The sequence below is a fragment of the Puma concolor genome, chromosome A1, assembly GCF_028749965.1.
Source record: "Puma concolor isolate L17-30 chromosome A1, mPumCon1.1.hap2, whole genome shotgun sequence".
NCBI classification, from domain to species: domain Eukaryota; kingdom Metazoa; phylum Chordata; class Mammalia; order Carnivora; family Felidae; genus Puma; species Puma concolor.
In genome coordinates, this window is record NC_141667.1 from 116,570,166 (window position 1) to 116,594,410 (window position 24,245).

The 24,245-nt window shown below is 34.7% G+C and overlaps 1 protein-coding gene across 8 annotated transcripts in view; it reads right to left on the bottom strand.

Annotated features, from left to right (window-relative positions):
* Nucleotides 1-261: 261 nt before the first annotated feature.
* The window catches only part of DDX4 (DEAD-box helicase 4), an 89,400-nt gene continuing 65,416 nt past the window's right edge, over nucleotides 262-24,245 (bottom strand). For all 8 annotated transcript variants that reach the window (XM_086700822.1, XM_086700828.1, XM_086700801.1 and 5 more), the window contains 7 exons: nucleotides 19,831-19,960; nucleotides 18,394-18,560; nucleotides 14,204-14,349; nucleotides 3,383-3,482; nucleotides 1,923-2,193; nucleotides 1,663-1,773; nucleotides 262-968 (listed from right to left, as the gene is read on the bottom strand). In XM_086700822.1, coding sequence (XP_086556948.1) covers nucleotides 882-968; nucleotides 1,663-1,773; nucleotides 1,923-2,193; nucleotides 3,383-3,482; nucleotides 14,204-14,349; nucleotides 18,394-18,560; nucleotides 19,831-19,960 — 1,012 coding nt within the window. In that variant the 3' untranslated portion in view covers nucleotides 262-881. The remainder of the gene's footprint in view (nucleotides 969-1,662; nucleotides 1,774-1,922; nucleotides 2,194-3,382; nucleotides 3,483-14,203; nucleotides 14,350-18,393; nucleotides 18,561-19,830; nucleotides 19,961-24,245) is intronic.

Genomic DNA, 24,245 nt, shown 5'->3' on the forward strand with positions numbered 1-24,245 from the left:
AAAAAGATTCTTTCCCTCATTATTCTTAAAGTATCAAAAAATTAATTGTGGCAAAAGTGAACAGTATTGTTTTTTGTTGATATAGTTTGATTTCAAATAATGATTTTCACTATTACATTTGTGTATGAATGTATATCATACATTAATATTTAATTTATGTAATACCTTGTTCACTTCATTGATTTTACAAGGCTCAAAATTTCAAAATACAGGAGAACTCTGATATGCAACAAAGAAAAATTTTAAATGCTGTTAGAAAACTAAGGGGGCAAAGTGTTTCATCCTTTATTTTCAAGGAAAGTCTGTATAGAATAAAAACAAACATTTGTTACGTCATTGTGTACAGAGTTCACATTGCATTTAACAATTTTCATCACATATGTGATGACCTAAAGTCAAAATCACCTTAAAAGGCTTATGTCTTTCACTGTCTGTTACATGAAAATCATGTTACCATATTTCAGTGACACACTATTGCTTTAAAGGCTCCTTTTTAAGCAAAAAAGGGAGACTCAGGTTCTAAACAAAAGTTTGTCATAAATCCTACTGCTTGTTTTAGGATCAATAAACACCACACTAAGACTATGTATTTAGACATGAAACATGTTTAAAACCCCTGAAGAATACACTAGAAATAAGCAAGACATTCAGAACGCTTTAATCTTTCCAGTTAACACCATTTATATCAGTAACTGCAATGTTGTTAATTTTTAGTATTTCACATAACTAATCAGCAAGAATTTTTTTTTAAGGGTAGGAATAAGAACAGAAGGACAGAGATACTAGAGTGTCAGGTTTTCCACTTCTGTTAAACTCAAAAATCAAAACTATTTTCTTCTCTGCATCAAAACTGTACCACAAACTTGAAGGATGTTTTAGCTTTAATCCCATGACTCATCGTCTACTGGATTGGGAGCTTGTGAAGAAGAAAACCCTGCTGTGTTCAAAGTATTCTTGCCCTGGTAATTCTTTAAAAAGAAACAAAGAAAGAAAGAAAGAAAGATTTAATTTTATGATCTCTCTCAAATTACATTCCCAGACTCAGAGAAGGTACTCAAGCTTCCCACCATGTTTTCCCCAAAAATATAAAAGACTGGATTCTCACTAAATTTAATCCATTTGATAAAGGCCCATATGAGCCTGGGTAGTCTAAATTACACAAAATATTTCAAGAAAATCTTTCTTTAATCAGTAGTTTTGGCAGATGGAAAAACTGAAAGCTCTATACCTTAATAGATAAGCATAAATATTTAATGGTTAGTGCATTCACTGTTGCTGTATAAAAGTGGTGCTGCCTATAAACAGACACATCAAAAAGGACATGCAACTCACTATCTCTAGTATTCTGTCTTACTTAATAATACTGTCAGAACTCTAAAAATAAGGAATTCTTACAGGAAATTCAGAAGAATGCAAAGGAGAACTGTAAATGCCAGCAAATTTGAGAAAGGAGGGATGTTTGAGCGTGAATTGAAAGGTTATATTATTCCTCACTTTTAAGACCAAAAATACATACATACATAAAACTTTAAGAAATATTAAACTTTTCAGTATAAAAAATGACAAGATAATTATTAAATGTTATTGTTACTTCACAATATTAACTACAACATTCACAAAGAGTAACTGGAAGCCAAGTTCTAAATTTTTCCCTCAACTAACCTTTCTAGTATCAACTGATGCAAATACATTTCCTCTGGCACTACCACTGAAGCCAGGAACATATGTACTAAAGGCAATTTCTTCCAACCATGCAGGAACATCCTGTTGAGCCTAAAAAAAGAAATTATTAACTTCATATTCAATATGCATCTAGTCTCAAAGATTACAGCAGTTTACTTTTCCTCAATATACATAGATATACAAGGTCTACTTTCAATGATAGAATAATATCCATTCAGTTTTAAACATTTAAAACTTACATCTGACAGTACTTTCACTAAAGGCTGTGCCAAATGGTTATCTGATTCAGGATCAAAAAAGGAAATAGCTCTGCCAGTATTTCCACAACGACCAGTACGTCCAATTCGATGAACATATTCATCAATGGTAGAAGGAAGATCAAAATTGATAACATGTTGAACATTTTCAATATCCAGCCCCCTGGCAGCTACTGAAGTAGCAACAAGAACTGGGCACTTTCCACAGCGAAAATCTCCCAGAGCTTGCTCTCTCTCTCTCTGTTCTCGGTCACTAGAAATCAAAGAAAGCATGTGTCAGGACAGCTCTTAAAAAATTATTACAGTGGGGTGTCTAGGTGTCTGAGTCGGTTAAGTGTTTGACTCTGGATTTCTGCTCAGGTCATAATCTCACGGTTCATGATTTTGAGCCCCACATCAGGCTCTGCACTGACAGTACAGAGCCTGCTTGGGATTCTCTCTACCCTCCTCTCTCCCTGGCCCTTTCCTGCTCACATGTGCTCTCTCTCTCTAAAATTAATAAACATTAAAAAAATTACTACAGTGAACCATTCAAGTTCAACATGTTTTCAGTAACAGTAAAAATAGCAGCAATCAACATTGCTATCTACTTCTTACATACCAGGTATTATACTAATTTTTTTCAAGCCATCATTTTATTTAATTCTCACAGTAATACTTTGAGGGTGGAACAATTATCCTCATTTGCACATGAAGTAAGGTAACAAAGGTAGTACAGAGTGTTACAACACAAATTTAGGTCGGACAAACAAACATCAGGGTATCTGAGCGGCTCTGTCAGTTAAGCATCTGACTTCAGCTCAGGTCATGATCTCACATTTCTTGAGTCTGAGCTCCACATTGGACTCTCTGCTGTCAATGTGGAGCCTGCTTTGGATCCTCTGTCCTCCTCCCTCTCTGTCCCTCCCCCACTTGTGCGCTCTCTCTCTCTCTCAAAAAATAAACTTTAAAAAAAAATTTTAACAAGTGTGACAAACATTAAATCTCACCCATTAATCTTGTACTTGTCTTGACAATACACAACTATTTGATTAGAATGTTTTCTCAAAAAAATTGTTTAAGTATAATCTCAGAATTCTGTATATTCATTAGTATTTCAGATCCATGAGTAAAGTGTCAATGAAGTTGTGCTCATATGACATTTTTATGCACTTCGATAAAAAATTTCAACCAAGAGAAAGATTGGATTCAGCAGAAGAGAAAAACTTATTGAGATCTCTTGAGAAGTTACCACTCCTCATGATGAGGAGTCCAAGACAAACCTTTAACTCACCCATCCCCACCTCTTAGTTCTTATAAAAACTTAAAATGACTAACAGTTTAGATCTTGAGAATTCTGAATCTTAGGATTATGTCATGTCAGTTACATGCACTGCTATTTCTTAGCAAATGACAAATACAAGTGTCACCTCCCTACTATGAAATCGTATTAATCTACTCACCCATGAATACTTGTTGTTGATATTTTTTCTTGACAAAGGAAAGTAGCAATAAAATCTGCTTTTTTCTTAGTCTCAACAAAAACCATAGTTCTTTCATCACCTACAAGACAATGAAACAGTGATAAACACAGAAACTATAAAATTAGGAAAAGGAAAAAAAAGCCAGGAGGTATTAGTAGGAAATAGTCTCATCCATCACTGTATTCCCAAGACCAAGACCAGGCCTGGTAGGTAACAGCAGCCCAAATATTTCCTGAATGAATGAATGTCAAAGATAAAGTATCAGAACTGTTTCCTACTTTAGGGACTAAAAAAATGAGCTTGACCTTTGCCCTCCCAGGCCAACACCAAAAACCTGACTAGGGGCAAGATAAATGGTATCTACCTGCCAACTCTTAGCAGTTCCAAATTCATCTCAGGACCTTCATTTCCCACTCATTAAATTAATGCCTTTGCTCCTTACCTCCCGAGATAATCCAATCTTGCATTCTGCCTTGATTGCCCAAAATATTTATAAGGCATCCAACCCAAGGCTGACAAATTCTGCAACATTCTGTGTTTCAACATTATCTGTTAATTCAAACCCTTTTATTTCCAAGGTATTATTTATCAAAAAAACTAAGTGACTTTATCCTAGGATTTTATGAGTCAAAAATATTTACCAGTTAGCTTAAAGAATTTAATTGGTAGAACTTCAAGCATGAGCCAGAGATTTTTTCACACAAGGAATCTCCCTATGTTGGAGAGGAAAGAAGGTAATTTATAGCCTTAATGGAAAGAAGACTGTATTACTGTTCATAATTCCTCTCCCTCATTTCCCTATTAGTTGGCTTCATTTATTCAACAAATATTTAGTGCCTAAGAGATGCCAGTCACTATTCCAGGTGTTGGAAATACTGCAAAGAAAACAAAGCCCTTGCTCTCATTGTGGAGATGCAAATAATAAATATTATGCAATAAGCCCTAAAATGGAAAAAAAAAAAAAACCCACAAGGATAAATAGAGTCCCAAGAGGGCTACTTTAGATGTACCCTTTCTAATTAGATGACATCTAAGTAGAACTAAGAATAAAATAATGAACTACTGAGATACTTGGGGAAGAACATCAAGGCACAGGGAAGGACAAATATAAAGGAAAGGCTAAGAGACATGGGAGTTACGTGCTCACACACACACACACACACACACACAGGGGCCCTCATGTGACCCCTACATTTTGGGTAGAGGGAACAGCAAGTAACAAGGCCATGACGGAGAAACGTGCTTGGCACGTGTGAGGAACAGCAATGAGGAGTCTGGCTGGAGTAGGGTGAGCAAGAGACAGAACATGAAGACAGAGAAGTAATGGCAGCTGTGTCACACAGAGTCGTGAAGACCATTGAAAAAAAACTTCTTCATTTTGAGAAGGGAAGCCACTACGTTTTGAACAAAGAAGTGACAAGATCTGGTCTTTGTTTTAACTAAGGACTTAATGGATTCTGAATAAATTCTGCTGTTAGAGCCAAAACGATTTTGCTAACAGAAATGATATATGCAGTTAAAGAAAGAAATGAAGGACTCCCCCGAAGACTGTGTCTGAGTAACTGGAAAAACAGAACTAACATTAACTGAAATAGGAGATCTATAAGAAAAAAAAGGCTCAGAGGTAGTGTTTCATTAACTCTCAGACCTGTGAACAAGCAAGCAGAAAAATCAAAGGGCAAGTGATTCCTACAGGAATAAATCAGTTAAATCTTTAAGATATAGTCATTTTCATATTATTAGAATAGTGATTTTTTATCAATTATTTTTCCACAGTTTTGGAAGTCATCCAGTAAGATGCCCAAAGCCAAAACTGATACAACTGATAGTATCAAGTACTTAACACTCTTGAGCAACTTAAGCCCTGATCTCTTTTCTTGGTTTTCAGTATGAATCCCAGTGGCAATAAGAATTTAACTCTGACTTTCTCTAGAATTCTTCCTCTCTAATGATTTTGTATTTGTTCTAGTTCAGACAATAGGTCATACTACCACTGGTGATAGCAATAATTGCAAATTTAGCTTTATGATCAGACCATTCAGTGATCTCTATAAACAGATGAATTATAAATCTCTATTCTGTTGAGTGAGAAGTGATGGAGTATCCATTTTGTTAGTCCATTGTGAGCTAAGTAAAAATCAACTAAGAATCTAAAAATAATTCTAATAGATTCTACTACTCTCCTAATAGAATAGTAGCTAGATTGCAATTCTCTGTATTTCTGGAGTCATTCTTAACCCCAGAAAGTTAAGCGGTAGAACTGTGGCTTAAAGCAGAACTAAAGCACTTTATGTGTAATTCAGAAAGGATTTTTTTATTATATGTAATAATTATGTTAATACCTTGTGGAGATATTAAAAAATTAAATTACAACAGCTCTTAAAGCCTCTTTAAAAAGCCTCACACCTGTAGGAATGGCTAAAATCAAAACCAAAAGAAACAACAGGTATTGGTAAAGATGTGGAGAAAAAGGAACCTTCTTCCACCATTGGTGGGAATGCAAACTCGTGCAGCCACTGTGAAAAACAGTATGGAGTATGGAGGTTGCTCAAAAAATTAAAAATAGGACTACCCTACGATCCATTAATTGTACTACTGGGTATTTACCCACAAATTACAGAAATGCTAATTCAAAAGGATACATGTACCCCTATGCTTACTGCAGCATTATTTACAATATCCAAACTATGGAAGCAGCTCAAGTGTCCATTGATTAATGGATAAAGAAGATGTGGTATATACATACCATGGAATACTATTCATCCATAAAAAAGAAATCTTGCCATTTGCAATGACGTGGAAGGAGCTAATGATTAGTATAATGCTAAGCCAAATAAGACAGAGAAAGACTAATACTATGTGATCTCACTCATATGTGGAATTTAAGAAACAAAACAAACAAGCTAAGGGGGAAAAAAAAAGAGAAAAAAAAAATCAAGGAGGACTCTTAACTACAGAGAACAGAATGATGGTTACCAGAGGGGAAGTAGGTGGGGAATGAATGGGTGAAATAGATGACTGGGATTAAAGAATACACGTACTATTATGGAAAGAAAAAAGTAAATAAATAAATAAGGGAGGATAAAGGAACACAAAGGGAGATAAGGTATCTACACTTCACTCAAACTGACACAATACAGACAACAGTACTGACACACTGTAATTATTTATGTGCAGTGTAATGCCTTGAGAGCAGCCACTAACAAAGGTATGCTAAGATATACTTAAAAACTCAAAAAACTAGGAAAATCAAAACTGAATTCTAAAAAACATTCAAGGAAGACAACAACAGAGAAATGAGAAACAGAAGGAACAAAAAGAAGACAGAAATGGTTAAATAATAGACTCTTAAATATGGAGAACAAACAGAGCTACTGGAAGGGTTGTGGGCTGGGGGATGGGCTAACTGGGTAAGGGACATTAAGGAAGACACTTGCTGGGATGAGCATTGGGTGTTATATGTAGGGGATGAATCACTGGATTCTACTTCTGAAATTATTGCTCTATATGCTAAGTAACTTGGACAAAAATTTAAAAATAACTAAAAATAAGAAATAAAAAAGAAAAAAAAAAGAAGAATAGGCAAATGTCATGGACGAATCTGAACTTAGTCCTTTTCAGAGTCTTGTAAAATCAAACCTAACTTCTTCATGTTTACTGGCACACATAAAAATAAATGTTCTATGGCACAAACATTAAAAAAAATGAAATGATTAAGCCCTAACCTCTAATAATTGCAATGAACCTAAATGGTATAAATTTAACAATTAAAAGGAATAAAATTGACAGAAGGGCTAAGAACCAAAAATACAAGTATATCCATACCATGGAATACTCCTCAGCAATACAAAGAAATCAACCACTGACACAGCAACTTGATGATCTTAAGGGCATTACAGCGAAAGGAAAAAACGATTTCAAAGGTCACATACACATTATTCCATTTACATAGTATTTTCGAAATTATAATATTATAAAGATGGAAAACAGATTAGTGGTTGTGAGGACATAGGGATAGGCAGTGAGGGTAGGAGTGGTGGGTATGCTATAAAAACAGCACAAGGGATATCTTTGTGGTGAGGTAGTAGCTCTGGATCTTGATGTTGGTGGTAATTACACAAATACACCCAGGTAGCAAAATGGCAGAGAACTATACATATACACTGTACCAGTACCAGTTTCTGCAAAAGTGATGGTAAATCTGAATAACTACCCAGACTATCTAGAATACAACCCAGAACAAGTAGAAAATATGAAAATGAGGTTACAAAATATGGAGGACAGAACAAGAAGATCTAATATTATCTAATTACTGTTGCAGGAGAAAATAGGAAGAGGGGAGAAGCAAAACTAGAAAAAAAATTATAAAAGTCTATTAAAGCATCTTTTAAAAAGTGTCTTATAGGTCTATCAAATTAATTCTGATTTGGTTTACTGAGTTAAATAAAACAAAAATAATTTATAGAAGCAAACATTCCTAAAATTCCCAGAGAATAACAAAACTGAATTTCTAAAACTGAACTGTTTTTGAAAAAAAAATCTTCCTTAAATCTGAAACATTTAAGATTACAAGTACACATAAGTGAAATCTTTGATAAACTCAAGACTAATAACTTCAGTTTAAAAAAACACACATCTTTTCTCTGATTTATCAGTTTTAAGCATAATACAAACACCTTATTTTAGTTGGGTTTTCCTTAGCCTATGTAGGTTAGCCACTCAAATAAGCTAATATTCTCCATAATGTTTAAGAGCATTACAACATAGGGGCTCAGTCGATTAAGGTCCAGCTTTGACTCAGGTTATGATCTCATGGTTTGTGGGTTCTAGCCCCACGTCAGGTTCTGTGCTGACAGATCTAAGCATGAAGCCTACTTCAAATTCTGTCTCCCTTTCTCTCTGTACCCACATTCTTACACTCTCTCAAAAATTAAAAAAAAATTTTTTTAAAGACTTAAAAGTATAAAAACAAACTTGTGTTCAGTAAATTGATTCATTATTCAACAGTATTTATATTTTGGATAATGTCATCCTGAAAATAATATCCAACATCTTCAGCTTTAGGTAACTTAAACGAATAGATTATATTGAGTAAATTAGTGATCACTAGAATTCTCACATATTAATTACTAAACCTAAGTTCATGTTCTTTTGCTTATTTTTCATATGCAGTATCTTTGAGGCATGTTAATAAACATGTTCATTTTTGCCACTTAAAAATTTGCAGCACTTTCATACTTTAACAAAGTGTGCCGTAAAAAAGTAGTATATGTAGTTCATGAGGGGCACCTGGGTGGCTCTGTCAGTTAAGCATCCGACTTTGGCCCAGGTCATGATCTCACTGTTGGTGACTTTGGCCCAGGTCATGATCTCACTGTTGGTGAGTCCGAGCCCTGCGTCAAGCTCTGTGCTGACAGCTCAGAGCCTGGAGCCTGTTGCGGATTCTGTGCCTCCCTCTCTCTCTGCCCCTCCTCTGCTTGCCCATGCTCGCTCGCACTGCCTGTCAAAAATAAACACTAAAAAAAAAAAAAAAGTGAAAAAAAAGTTCATGAGCTCTGGTAGTCAGCTACAACACTTATGTCTGACATTCCTGCCTCCAGTTTCCTCTATGAAACAGAAGTTACTATGGTTAAAAGTTATAATTAACATAAGTTAAGTGAGACTATAGGAGGAGCAATAAAAACAGAGATAGAAACTGTATGTGCTTCTGTTTTGAAGGAAAAAAAAAAGAGTAGTTTTTCCCTACTGTAGTAGCTCTCAAAATTTTGGTCTGTGGCCCCATTAAATTCTTAAATTCTTATATTATTGACAATCCCAAACACTTTCAGTTATTAAATTTACCATATTAAAACTTAAAACCAAGAAAAAATTGAAATACTTATTGGCATGTATATTATGTTAAAATAAATAATTCTCAGTATAATAATGAAAACTGTTTTACCTCAGAGATCCTACGAGAAGGTCTTAGGGGACCCAGGGAACACTCATTTTGTCCTAAACTGAAGTGTCAGTTTACTCCACAAAATAACTTACAGCTATTTTCAGTAATTACAGTATTAAAGTTTATTCTTTCTTTTCCTTAATCAGCTTATATAGCAGAGACTGTGCTGACTTTATTATGTTTTTTGGTTATTTAAAGGAAAAAAAAGCAGCAAAAGTACTATATTTATGAAAGAGCTATGGTTCTTAACAATCATGTTACCTTCTATATTTAAAGGTTTTATTGTCATTTAATTAAACTGGCAACCAAGTACTGTTTCTCAGCCACCAATGATCCTACACTAATCCAATGTTCAACTCTCCTCTGACAACTCTTGATTCTGCCTTTCTAAAAATGAACCATAAATTAAGAAAAAAAAATCCATCTAAACTATCATTGTGATTTCTCAGAAAACACCAGGAAAAGCACAAAAGTTTGTTATCTCACCTTAAAAAATAAAAGAGAGGCTAAAAATAATTAGGCTTGTTTGATGTGTTACTATTTTTAAGAGTTGAATGGCAACAGTTGTCAAGTCAGAACAGATATTAAACTTCCTCTAGGTTAAAAAGCATAGGTAAGATGTAGACTTTATGGAAATACTTTCAAAATGTATACCTTCTGGGAAGTCCCTGGAGATGTATAAATGCCCTACAGGAGAAACACTGACTAAAATACTTAGGAAATAACTCTCTAGAGTTTTTCTATATTGATCAGAGGGCTAGAGGCACAGTGCCTAATACAACAGCATAGTGTTGCCAATCATAATTTCACTTATTATTTAAAATGTTTATATGTAGGGGTGCCTGAGTGGCTCAGTCAGTTGACGCTCCAACTCCTGATTTCAGCTCAGGTCTTGATCCCAGGGTCGTGGGATTGAGCCCTGCATGGGACTCTGCACTGAGTGTGGATGGAGCCTGCCTAAGAATCTCTCTCCCCCCACTCTGCCCCTCTCCCCTGGCGCACGTGCTCTTTCTCGAGGGCACTTGTCGGGATGACCATTGCGTATTGTATGTAAGCCAGTTGGACAATAAATTATATTTATTAAATAAGTAAGTATATATAAAATAATTTTTTAATCAAAAGAAATAGTTCACTTCTTAATTTTAATATAGCACCTTCTAGGCTAGTGGTTCTCAAATGGGATGTACACCAGACTCGCATGTGGCATTCTGTATAAATATAGAAAAGCAGATCCTATTTGCACTTACTCAATCTTTTTACCAGATGTTCTTGGTATGAAAAATTAGACCCAACCCATTTTTATAAATCAGATGTAACATTTACATAGTTCTTTGAAAATAGGCTTATCATTATCATTAGAGACATTTCATTAGAGACATCATCATTTAGACATTCATCTAAAATTTCTTAGAAATGACTTTATTACCTTTATTTTGCAATGCCACAGAAACAACCAAATTTCCTTACTACTAGCATTATTCTTATTATAAACCCTCATTAAATCTTTCATTTTCAATAATGATCACTAATAAATTAACCAGGATCATTAAGTCTTTGTTAACTATATGGTTTTGTTTTCTCTTGATACTTTCCCAAAGGCTATACTATAAGCCAGATAGCAGAGTTTGTATATTTGTGCCTCTATCAAGCACTTCTAACTACTGATATTAAAAAAAATAGTCTAGGGTAGAAGGTTCTAAGTTGACATTGTTTTAATAACTTTTAGACCCTATCACTGGACAAGCAGAATTTACAGGACTAGTTCAGAAGCAGAAAGAATCATGAAAGTCTAACAGATGCAATGGAACAAGAATTAATTACATGAAAAATCAGGGGAAACTTTAGAAGATAGGAACTCACTTAAGCTGCTATGTATTACAGTTGTAATATGACTCAGAGAGTTTCCCAGACTTAATTTCCTATCTAAGCAAATAATGGAGGCTTTTAAAAGTTCAATGTCAGATTTCTTATGAAAACTTCCAGATAGAAGTTAATTTTGTGATCTTATTATTCAATATCGTTTGGCTCTTGATGTGCAAAACAAACTCAAAGAGGCCTATATTGTTAATAGTCTTGCTGCATCTATGCAAATAAGCCTAACAGAATGAGACCAGCCTTTCTGTGACCAAGAATAATCTCTGAGATTGTTGTGATCATGAGAGGATATAGCTGTCAGGAAAAACTGTGAAAGACTTTGAAATAACCAAGAAAAATTACCATCTAGCACACCCTTCATGGTTATGTGACTTTTACTCTATTTTTTCTGTTATACCTCTATTGCAACTGATAGCAATGCAAATGATTTTTATCAATAAAAATAAAAATGAAGTTGCCCCTCAAATGTAACTGATTACTGCTTTGTGGATATTGACCAGTTTCACATTTTTTTGTAAATTTATTTGGGCTTTCCTAATATCCTACACATACGTGTTCTTTGAATTGCTCAAAGTAGCTATAACATCTTACTAGTTCTCCTAATAATTAATGAGCTCAATAAAATGTTTGATACATGTTCAACTAAAATTAAATTATGAGGGGACCTAGGTGGCTTAGTCGGTTAACCATCTGTCTCCTGATTTCGGCTCAGGTCATGATCTCATGGTTCATGAGATCAAGCCCCGCACAGGGCTTTGCATTGAAAGTGCTGTCTCTTACTCTCTCTCTCAAAATAAATACACATTTAAAAAATTAAATTATGAAAAAGGCAGCTGGTTATACTACTATAAAATAATTATACCTATACATTTTAAAGGCACAGGGGAGGGGCGCCTGGATGGCGCAGTTGGTTAAGCGTCCGACTTCAGCCAGGTCACGATCTCGCGGTCCGTGAGTTCGAGCCCCGCGTCAGGCTCTGGGCTGATGGCTCGGAGCCTGGAGCCTGTTTCCGATTCTGTGTCTCCCTCTCTCTCTGCCCCTCCCCCGTTCATGCTCTGACTCTCTCTGTCCCAAAAATAAATAAACGTTGAAAAAAAAAAAAAAATTTAAAGGCACAGGGGATAGGCTAGCAGATTTACCTTAAAAAGTAGAAAAAAAATTATATGAACAAATATATGTAAAACTTGAGGATATACTGAATGGATATTCCATGCAGATTAAAAAAAATACATACATACATAAATTATCAAAACAATTAACTCTAAACTGCAGAACATTTAACAGTTTAAATAATACAGAAGTATACAATAGTGCTCATACAGTGACTTCAAAGATTTCTCAAAGGCAAACCAGCACTTCTGAAAACTCTCATTAGAATTATTCTCAAATAATCTTTATTGCACAAATTCATATATAAAAAATCTTAAGGTTTTATAAATCTTAACATTTATACTAAAAATGTTCTAACTTCAGCAAAACTACATATTGTTTATCTCTTCTGCATATGGAACTTCAATTTATACCTGACAAGTTACTTGACCTCTCTGTATTTCAGTGTCCTCAATGTTAAAATGCGGTTAACAAAACTTACTTCAGAAAGTTGTTTTGAGCATTAAATGAGTTAATACACGTAAAACAGTCAGAATAGTATGTGGCCCACAGAAGTTATTATTTTAACTTAATATGCCATATACAGTAATTTATGAAACACTGGATGAAGCAAACCAGTAAAATTTCTCCAACTCATGATGAGCATTTGGTTTTAAAAGTTTTGTGTTTTTTTAAGACTCAGCAGAAACTAAAGAATAGAAGCCTTTAAAAGTGTTTTCTAGGGGCGCCTGGGTGGCTCAGTCGGTTAAGCGTCCGACTTTGGCTCAGGTCACAATCTCACAGTTCGTGAGTTTGAGCCCCGTGTCGGGCTCTGGGCTGACAGCTCAGAGCCTGGAGCCTGCTTCACATTCTGTGTCTCCCTCTCTCTCTCTGCCCCTTCCCTGCTCATGCTGTGTCTCTGTCTCAAAAATAAATAAACATTAAAAAAAAATTTTTTTAAGTGTTTTCTAAGTCAACTTTTTTTTCTCCTCATTGTTGGAAATTAGATGGTTTCCTGTCCTCTCCTCATTCCTCCATCCCAACAGTGACATTCAAATTGAAACAATTACTAAAATGAAGAAGGGGACGGGGAATATATAGCATGTAAGTACACTTAGCCTGTGAGGTAATAAGAAGAAATTAAAATATAATTACTGGGTACTAAGCAGGGCACTTGCTGTGATGAATCACTGAATTCTACTCCTGAAACCAATATTGCACTATATGTTAAAACTAAGATTTTTTAAAAAAGGAAAAATAAATTTTGCTACATATGGTGGAAAAAATAAAACATTTTTTCTCAGTAATAAAGTAGGTCCTATAATAAAAAAAATTATAAATAAAATAGCAATATTAAAAAGTTTTATTTTTCGGCACAAACTAAGCCCAACTCAATCAAAGAAATACGACTTTCTATAAAAATTATTTGGGGGGGTGAGAAATTTCTCATCACTATTGTAAAAACCAGAACTAGATGTTTAAAGTTCCCTTCACCTCTAAAATTTTTTGAATCTACAATTATAGAAATATTTTGGAAGCAAAAACTATGAAGTAAAAATAACTCAGGGTGAAGAAAATAGAGTTTAATGTAAAGGAGGCTTTTTTATTTCTTACAATGAAAAACATATGTATTTCTCCTGGAATAGCTTTTAGTCACATATTTCAAGTCTCAAATCCTTTTTTTTAATCTTTATGAAGAAAAGATTAAACTGCTATATAATTTACAGAGGAAACTAAATCATAAAACCTTTTATAAAGAAAGCTTTAAAGAAAGAGGAAATAATGAAAAAACTTATTTAAAAACCCATAACAAACAATTTTTAGAGTAATTTAAAAAAACAAGCATTTTTTAAAAATCAAAATTATAACAAAAAAATAATATCAATGTAAGATACCTATGTTTCGCAGAATTTCGACAAGTTTTTCTCTTTTTGAGTACTGGCCAACTTGGAGAATGGTCTGCTGAACATCTCTACATGCTCCACCCACTTGTCCAACAGCAACAAACAAATAATCCGACTTTAAAAACTCCCCAGCCAACCTTCAAAGACAAAAAATTACTCCTTAACTTATCCTCTTCCATTAACACTCACAGTATTCACTGAATTATTCCAAGTGTTATTTAATGTTAATTAGACAGATTATAACAACTATAACAAGGTAAATAACTTACATCATGCAAGTACTAATTCCAAAGATCAGTATAAAACATTAAGATTTTGTAAAATACTAAATAACTTAGTGAAACGTGGCCATGCAAAACTATTTAAAATGTGTATATAACAATAGAAAAGTATGCTAAAGTATCAGACTACAACAAATAGGAACTTTTGTTACAAACTGAAATGCAAGCCTAGGGCAAAAATTCTGTCCTTCACTAATGCTTTTATGTATGTTATTGCTAAAAGTTGTTTTCTGAAAATATTACTTGTTAAACTACTATGCTTTGAACAATTATCAGCAAACCAGACCTTAGGTCAGTGCTTTTCATGTCATGACACATACAAAAAATTGTAGCATTTATACAGCATGTCTGAGCAAAAAAATGAGACAGAAGGTGAAGGGCCTAGAGGCTAGCTCACATCAGGCTGTGTATGGTGACCCCAAACGCTGAGGATATCAGCATGTGGACACACACATAACTCACAGACAGCATACAATTAAGAAGGCCTGCTTTAAATCATCCAGCAACAGAGGAAGAGGAGAAAGGGAACTGGCAAAGAACTGAGTTTTTCTGTGATTAAGGAGGAGGGCCAAATCTATCATCAGTCCTCCTCTGTCCCATTTAGCAGTCCCTACTTCTTAGCTGTCTCATGAAAATCTCATGAGCAAAGCATATCCAGAATCTTAATAAATCATTACTGCTTCTTTCTCTTCACCTGCTGCTACCACAAAAGAAAAAGGAAAGCTTCTTTTTGAAGTCCTTCCTTCAATAATCAAGCACCCTCTCAAGCACAAATCTTAAAACCATCTACAGTTCATTACTTTCCATCATATTTTTTTCATTCACTAAAACATTAATTGTGTGTCTGTGTCAGGCATACATGATACAAGGTACTGGGAATACAAAGATGAATATGATAGTTTCTGCCACTGAGATGCTCACATCAAGTAAGATATAGTTATATAAAAAATAATTACTACATTTTTAAGTATATAACAATTTTTAATATTGCATAATCATATATAAAACATTTTAGTATTTCAGAGAACAAAGTGAGGATTGATGGGGGAGGGGGAGAGGGGAAAATGGGTGATGGGCACTGAGGAGGGCCCTTGTTGGGATAAGCACTGGGTGTTGTATGTAAGTAATTACCCATGAAAATCTACCCCAAAACCAACAGCACACTGTACACACTGTATGTTAGCCAATTTGACAAAATTTGACAGTAAATATTTTTAAAATTTTTTGAAAATTAAAAAAATAAACGTTTTAGCATTTAATATATTTTCATATTCCAGTTTTAACAGTTAACATCTACTAAACATTTACCATATTCAAAAAAATGTGCCAAGTGTTTAAAATGGTTTCTTGACAAATACAATGGCAAGAAATGGATGAAGTGATGTGTATTTCCAAGAGTCTTCAAGTACTGAGCTAGATCTAAGCAGCAGCAAGCAAGAATGTATAATAGTGATGACTAGGGAAAGACATTCTAAGAAGAAAGGAGAAACAAGAAAAACTAATGAGGAAGGATGGAATTTGGCTTGCTCAGCCAACAAGAAATAGTTTTAATAGAAAAGAAATATACAATCCCAGGTAATAAAGTAGCAGAAAAAGCAAAGATTTGATCATATGTACACTTTGAAATCTTGTTAGTCTGTGGAAATGGGAAGACACAGGAGGGCTTATTTTGTTTTTTAAAAAAAATTTTTTTTAACGTTTATTTATTTTTGAGACAGAGAGAGACAGAGCATGAACAGGGTAGGGGCAGAGAGAGAGGGAGACACAGAATCTGAAACAGGCTCCAGGCTCTGAGCTGTCAGCACAGAGCCCGACGCGGGGCTCGAACTCACGGACCGCGAGATCATGACCTGAGCCGAAGTCGGACGCTTAACCGACCAAGCCACCCAGGCGCCCCAGGAGGGCTTATTTTGAATAAATGTCTAAAAAAAACCTAAAACTTTATTTTGGAATTATTACTGACACAAAATTGAGATTAGAGTCAGGGAGGACAGGTTACAAAGCTACTGACAATGAGTAGAGAGAGAAGTGAAAAGGACTTAAATTAAGGTGGGAAACAGAAGAAACTGATTTGAAATATTTTAGAGATAACTGCCAAAATGACTGTTTTTGAAGGGCATAAAGTTAAAAGAATATATTAAAGCAATCAAGATGATTGAAAGGATTTGGGCTTGGAAAGACAACACTGCCAGTAAGGAAAACTGAACAGGAAAGAGGGCATTGAAGAAGAGCTTCCATTTTGGACATAGTGAACTTTACAGGTAATTCATCTAAGAATAAAATACTCCTGAAGAGTTAAATCCTCAAGTCTGGCAATCCGAAGAGAGATTAAGGATACAGGTAATAAATTGGGGACAGTTACAGAAAGAAACATCAGCCAAGGAAATTGATGCTGCAATAGTTCAGTGAATATGTAGAATGATAACACTGGACTTCAGACAGAATAATGGGCAAGGTCCCTCAAGGTGAGGGACTCTACTGTTTACCCTACATACCCAGGACTTATACTCAAATATGGCTCATAAAAAGCCCTCAACAAATATTACTGATGACAGTACACATTAGTCATTCTGGCTAGCCAACATTCAAATACCTTCCTATTTCAGGGTGAATAAAAAAACATATAGGCAGCAGAATATTACCTGCTATTTAGGTAGGTAATTATCTACTTATTATTAATTGCAAAGGTGATAAGGGAAATACAGATACCACCTTTCAAGTTTTAAGACACCAGTTATTATAAGAAACTATTATTTTATGTACCACTAAGAAAGAAAAAATCCTAACTGGTCAAATGCTCTCTTATGATTTAGATTTTTTCCCCCAATAAAGAGCTCGTTTTAACTTTATACAAAGACTTTTTAAATCATCTATTAAGTAAAACAAATCAATAGCCAGCACCACTAACTTGTGGCTTGTGAAGTATTTCATCCCATGTAAGACTCAATCAGACCAGGAGACCCACTTTACAGAAAAATAAGTGACAGAGCAGGCCCATAACCGTAACGTCTACAGGTCATATCACATGACAACAGTGAGATGCTGCCAGGCTACAGAAAGTGGAACATCCACTTAAACAAGTGCTTGGAAGTGTTTCTTTCTGAATATGGCACATGATTCAACAGGGCACGGTAACTTTCAACCAGAAATCCTTATATGGTACATTGGGTCTGAGAGCAAGGCATGCAAAGCAAGAGTAGTCCACTTACCATTGCTCCCTGTGACTCATATTTGAAACTGTGTTTCCTGTCCCACCCACAGCCACAGATTCTGCAGGTGTGGAGGTCTTGGTTCCCAAAGAAAGAAAAGTTCTATCAGAGTAAATACGCAGGAGTCTAACTAAATGACAAGCTAAGAAGTTGCTGTTGAAACACTTCAGGCTCCCTAGAGCCAAGGGATCAGCAAGCAGGAAGAAGAGTTAGAACTCTAGAAGGGACACATCATCTACAAGGGATGTGTTATCCTCATCTCAGAATTCACCAAACCATATACAGTAAGATACTCAATATATGTCAACAGTTGGTATGTGAATTTTCTACAAAAGGCCCAATTTTTGCAAGCTCTACAATTTTGGTTTCAAGACACAAAAAATAACTTCATTGAGTAAGCACTTATTAAATCCTATCTAGGTGCTGTGTACTCACACACACAGACACACACACACACACACACACATTTAATAAAATGTTACAAATTTTATAAAGTGTGGCAAAGCCAGGGATAAAGGTTACAAACAATGAAAAATGCAGTTAAGTTTTTAGGAATACATCCACTTCTTAAACTACCTGTGTTACCTTAAATTTTAAAAAAACTCTTAAAAATCATAGAGTCACATTGCTTTTCCTTTCATAAAGCCATTTATGTACATAACAATTATTTTTAAGAAGAAAAAAATTTTACTTTTGAATTTCCTCTGGAAAAGTCGCACTAAACATAAGGGTTTGACGCTGTTCCTTTGATGGCATTCCTGGGCAGGAAATTAACTTCCTCATTTCTGGTCCAAAACCCATATCCAGCATGCGATCAGCTTCATCCAAAACTAAATATTTGACTTGTCTGAGACCAATCTTTCAGGATATTTTCAAGGGTTAGAGCAGAAAATGCATATTAGTCAATATATTAAACTAAAATGTGTCCACAATTCCAACTACTGATTTATTCTTAAGAATGTAAAGTAGAAATCAATGCATAAAATGATGAGAATTGTTTTGGTTCGTAACACTAGTACTGTTTATTTAAATGTTTATTAACAATTCTTGATCTTCACTAACATGTTAGCTACTAGCCTCATACGGCTATTAAGCACTTGAACTGTGGCTAGTATGCCTAAAGAACAAAATTTTTCATTTTATATCCTTTTTAAATGTTTACAGCCACATGTGGCTAACTACCATAGTGGACCTCACAGATCTACATCTTATTATCTGATAAAGTCAGATTCTTAAATGTAAGGAAACATTTCCTAACATCATGACATATTCAAATGTCTTATAACTGGTAAATTTATTTCTAATGCTTTTAACTCTTAATAAATTCTCCATTCTGTAATCACTTGGGAACAACTGAGAAACTTCTCTCACCTTCTTCGCATGAACACTTATCACTACAAAGAGAAACAGACATTTGCAAGAAAAACAAATGAATGTCGCACAACCATGTAAGATGTTAAGTGAGAAATCAAAGTGGATTTCTCTGGGTAGTCTGAATAAGTATCGTATTTTTATGCAGAAAGACCGTATTTTGAGTAACCCCTTTAGAGAAGAGCCTAAAAAAAGCAAAAGAGGTTCATGAACGTGAATTTAAAGCAATGATTTAGTGATTTAATAATGTGGTATGTGAATACCTACACTAAATATATAACTCTAAAATGTCTTTTTAAAGACTTGGAAATTTAATAATCCTGGTTAATATTACTCCTATGCTTCAACAGGAAACAAAATTGCTAGTACACAATTCAGGAAGAAAATATGTCATCATAACTTATATGAAACTATGGGAGCATGTAATGCATTTCTCCCAGTGTAGTGGAGTACAGGATATAGACTCTAGTCAGATCCAGGTTCTAACCCTAGCTCTATCACTAGAGCTAAGTGAGGGATTTTAAATAAACTGCATAATAACACTTACTGCTTTCTCAAACACAAAATAGTAAATACTTTTTATCTCATGTTGGAATTATTTTAAGAATTATGTAATAGTCCATTCAAAGATTCTGATGGGGGCCTAACATATAAAGCGTACTCTAATAAATATATATCCCTCTATATACCATTCTTCCCCTTTCCCATACAAAAAAAAATTATTAATCCACAATTTTGTCATCCCTCGAGAGCCTACCTTTTCTTTACCTATGATATCCATCAGTCTCCCAGGAGTAGCACATAATATATTACAGCCTTGTACTATTTGTCGAATTGAATGACCCAACTGGGTTCCCCCATATATAACAACAGCTCTTACACAGGTCCTATTTACAAGAAAAATAAATGTTATTTTCTAGTTTTGTGAAAATTATACATCTGTTTCTAATAAACTATAAAAACAAATCCATAAAGAAAAAAACTAATACATTCTCATTATCTAAAAAAATTAAATTCTTCCCAAGAAGTTGAAAAAGAAATTAAAAACTATGAAAAAAAATCTGCAATCTATCCAAGCAACAGTTCTTCAAAAACAATGGTAAACACCAATACCACCCACAAAAATATTGACCAAAAACATGAACATGTGGTTCATAAGAAATACAACTGGCTTTTAAACATTTTTTTTAAGGTCAACATTACTTTAAAAAGGAAGACAAATTACGACAAACATAACATTTTCCTTGAAGTGTAATAATACCATGTTAGCCATGGTGTCGGGAAACTGACACTTAATAGGATAAAATAAGACAGGTTCTTTCACAATTAGTCTCTATTAAAATTGTAAAAACTTCTCTCTTGTCCCAATAAATTCACATATATGAATTTACCCTTTAAGTATGTCCCCACAAATGGGCAAAGATGAATTTACATAAATATTCACTGCCAACTATTTAGCATCAAAACAGAAGAGTTATAATTACAGTCCACTCATCCCAAGAGATACTTGTGCATTCCCATAGAAAGGGCAACAGTTCCAGATTAACATTTACCATTAAAAAAAGAGAGTGACAACAGCTTAGTGTACTACCCACTTATTGGAAGAAGGATTAAAGTGCATATGTGTGCACCAGCTGTTTTTACACTAATTCATGTGAAACTGTTAACAGTGGTTAACTCTGAAGAGGAGAATTAAATAAGTTGGGGGGGAGGGTTGTCAAGAGTGCAGGACAGTTTTATGTTGTAGGGTTTTTTTTAAGTTTACTTATTTAAGTAATCTCTACACACCACATGAGGCTCAAACTCCCAACACTGAGATCAAGAGTTTCATGCTCTACCACTGAGCCACCCAGGTACCCCCAAAATTTTATGTTTATTAAACAAACTCATTGCTTTAAACAGATTCTATTTTCTGCTATTGCTAGGCCTAAATAAAATAACACATTTAATATTTATAACTCAGCAAATGCTAAGTATTCAATAACTTCATTATTACCATTAGTACTCTAAGTGTACTATAACTTAACCAGTCCTTGACTGATAGGTATTTACTTTTCAGTTTTGCCATAACGTTGCAACAAATTTCCAGGTACAAAGATTCAATTTGTGCATGACTATTATCTGAATTTGCCATGCATATGTTTTTGTTTTTAAAATAGTATTTGTTCAAGGGGCACAAAGGAGGAGACTTGTTGGGATGAGTACTGGGTGTTATATGTAGGTGATGAATCACTAGATTCTACTCCTGAAAACATTACTACACTATGTGTTAAATAACTTGGATGTAAATTTTAAAAAATTAATAAAGTTAATAAATAAAATGTTATTTTTTACTACTTGATTTAAGAGCCTAAAAGCAACACAGTACATGGGGATTATCAAGAAAAAACACTGTTATAAGCAATATATATCCACTTTCTTCAGGCTTTAAAGGATTTTTAGTAACTTTAGTTTTTCTTCTCATTTTAAAATAAACTGATTCATAGAAAATAAAATATAACCATTTCTACATAAAAATCTGTATAAAAAAAAAAACCCTATAAAAACAAAACTAACACCCCATTAGATAAAGTGGTATACACCAATGTGTAATTAACAAAGGAAAATTTATTAAGCATTCCAAAAGTAGTTTCGCCTTTTAAATAAAAAAGTAAAGATACTTGTCCCTTTCCTCAAATATAGATCCTAACTCCCTTTCCCCTTAAGCGTGTGTGAAGGCTGGCTTCATAGGAGTGCAACCTGTGCAGTCACATAGGGTCCCAAGATAGGAAGAGTCTTTAGCTTCGTTTAATGCTCTGCTATATGCAGTCTTAAAATTCTTAATAATTTCTATTATTTTACTTTTATTTTTTTTAATGTTTATTTATTATTGAGAGACAGAGAGAAACAGAGCATGAGCAGGGGAGGGGCAGAGACAGGAGGAGACACAGAATCCGAAGCAGGTATCAGGCTCTGAGCTGTCAGCACAGAGGCCGATGCGGGGCTTGAACTCACAAACCGTGAGATCATGACCTGAGCCGAAGTCAGATGCTTTACAGACTGAGCCACTCAGGCGCTCCCATTTCTATTATTTTAGAGACAGAGAGTACATGCAGGGGAGAGGGGCAAAGGGACAGAGAGAGAACCCCAAGCAGGCTCCACACTTAACGTGGAGCCCAATGTAGAGCTCAATCCCATGACCCTGGGATCATGACCCGAGTGAAAATCAAGAGTCAGAAAGCAGCTCAAACCGAATGAGCCACCCAAGTGACCCCATAATAATTATTGAAAAAAGGACCCTGCATTTCCATTTTGCACTGTTCAAGCAAATGACATGGCAGTCCTGGGGTACGGGGTAGACTTATAACTTGCTGAGTGATGAACACAATATGGCAGAAGTGACTCAGACTATTTTATACGAGACATTGTAGCCTCCTCCTTGCTCTTCCTCATTCATTGTCTAAGCAAGCCAGTTGTCATTTCCTAAGGACGATCAAGCATCCTTATGGGACAGGTATAAACAAGTCTTCAGAAAACTACAATTCTGGCTGGTATCTTGTCTGCAATCTCCTACTCCTGAGAGAGACCTCAAGCAAGAAGCACTCACCTAAACTCTTCCCCAACTCTTAATCCCCAGAAACTATTACACAGTATTTATCATTTTAAGCAACTATGTTTTAGGTAATTTGTTAGGAACAGATAATACCAAATGTTGGCAAAGTGTAGAGTGAACTGGCGTTCTCATACACTGCTAACAGAACTATCGGTACTGGCTTGAAGTTCATACCCTTTAACATTAAACTTATAAAAACCTACTTTAAGGAAAACTTAAAACATAAAAATAGAAAAAGTTTATTTAGCAATCTGCTCATTATGATTTTATTTATAGTAGTCCCAAACTAGAAACAACTGAAATGTGCCAAAATACAGAAATAAGATACAATCTGAAAATGATTAAAAATTAAGTCTAATTATGAAATAAGCATCTTTTATATTATTAAATTATATTAAACAGTTTATTAAGAACACCCTAAGTGCATTAAACATGCACTAAAAACTACTAGAAAATATACCACCAATGTTTATTATGTATCTATTATCATCTGATTTGTAAGCATGCTTCTCTAAAAAATTTTTTTAATCTTTATTTTAGAGAGAGAGAGAGAGAGAGCACGCACATGCACGTGAGTGTGGGAGAGGCAGTGAGAGAGGGAGACACAGAATCCAAAGCAGGCTCCAGGCTCCCAGCTTTCAGCACAGAGCCTGATGCGGGGCTTGAACTCACGAATCGAGATATCCTGACCTGAGTGGAAGTCAGATGCTTAATTGACTGAGCCACTCAGGCGCCCCATGTTTCTTTTAAAAATAAAAATGAACTGGGATTCCAGGGCTCCCCATGTTTCTTTTAAAAATAAAAAAAAAACCTGGGATTCCAGGGTGCCTGGGTGGCTCAGCAGCAAGGAATACCACAGAAAATGGTGGAAGAAAGCAGAATAAAAATAAAGCTCTGACTTTAAAAAAAAAAAAAAAAAAGCAAGATTCAATCCATATGGAAAAAATAAGTTCTCCACTTGCAGAATTTGTAAAAGTTCTGTGCACCAGCCAGGTGCTCATTACTGCTAGGGCTATGCCTACAAAAAGGCCATCTGTGCAATGTGTGGAAAAAAGGTTTTGGATATCAAAAACTACAAGCAAACATCTGTGTAGACGTGTCAATGACATTTCTGGCTTTTCGATTTTACTTTTTGCTTTGAATTTCCAAGGCATAACACAGATATTCAAGTTAAAAATAACACGTTTTAAAACAATTAAAATCAAACCATTGATTAGTTGACTAGGATTCTTTTTGCTTTCAAGAAGTTCTTAACAACAGTGTAACTCGTATTCTGCCTTAGTTCTTTTCCTCACAAGCTTGTTGAACTAGCATAATTGGCCAACTTAATGAAAAATACTTTCTCAGTTCTGTATACACTTTTTATTTGTCATATTCATATAAGTCTTATCCTCACCCTCTACTTTATATATATCAGAGAACTGAGAAGGATATTACGACTGATATTTTGCTCTGAACATGAGACTTCTAACTCTTCCCTTATTCCCTTCTTGCTTGCATGGTTCTTAGAATGAGCAGTCTCTTTGTTAATTGTAGGTTCACAGGGCATTGAAGTATCCAAGACCACTATTGCTGAATTA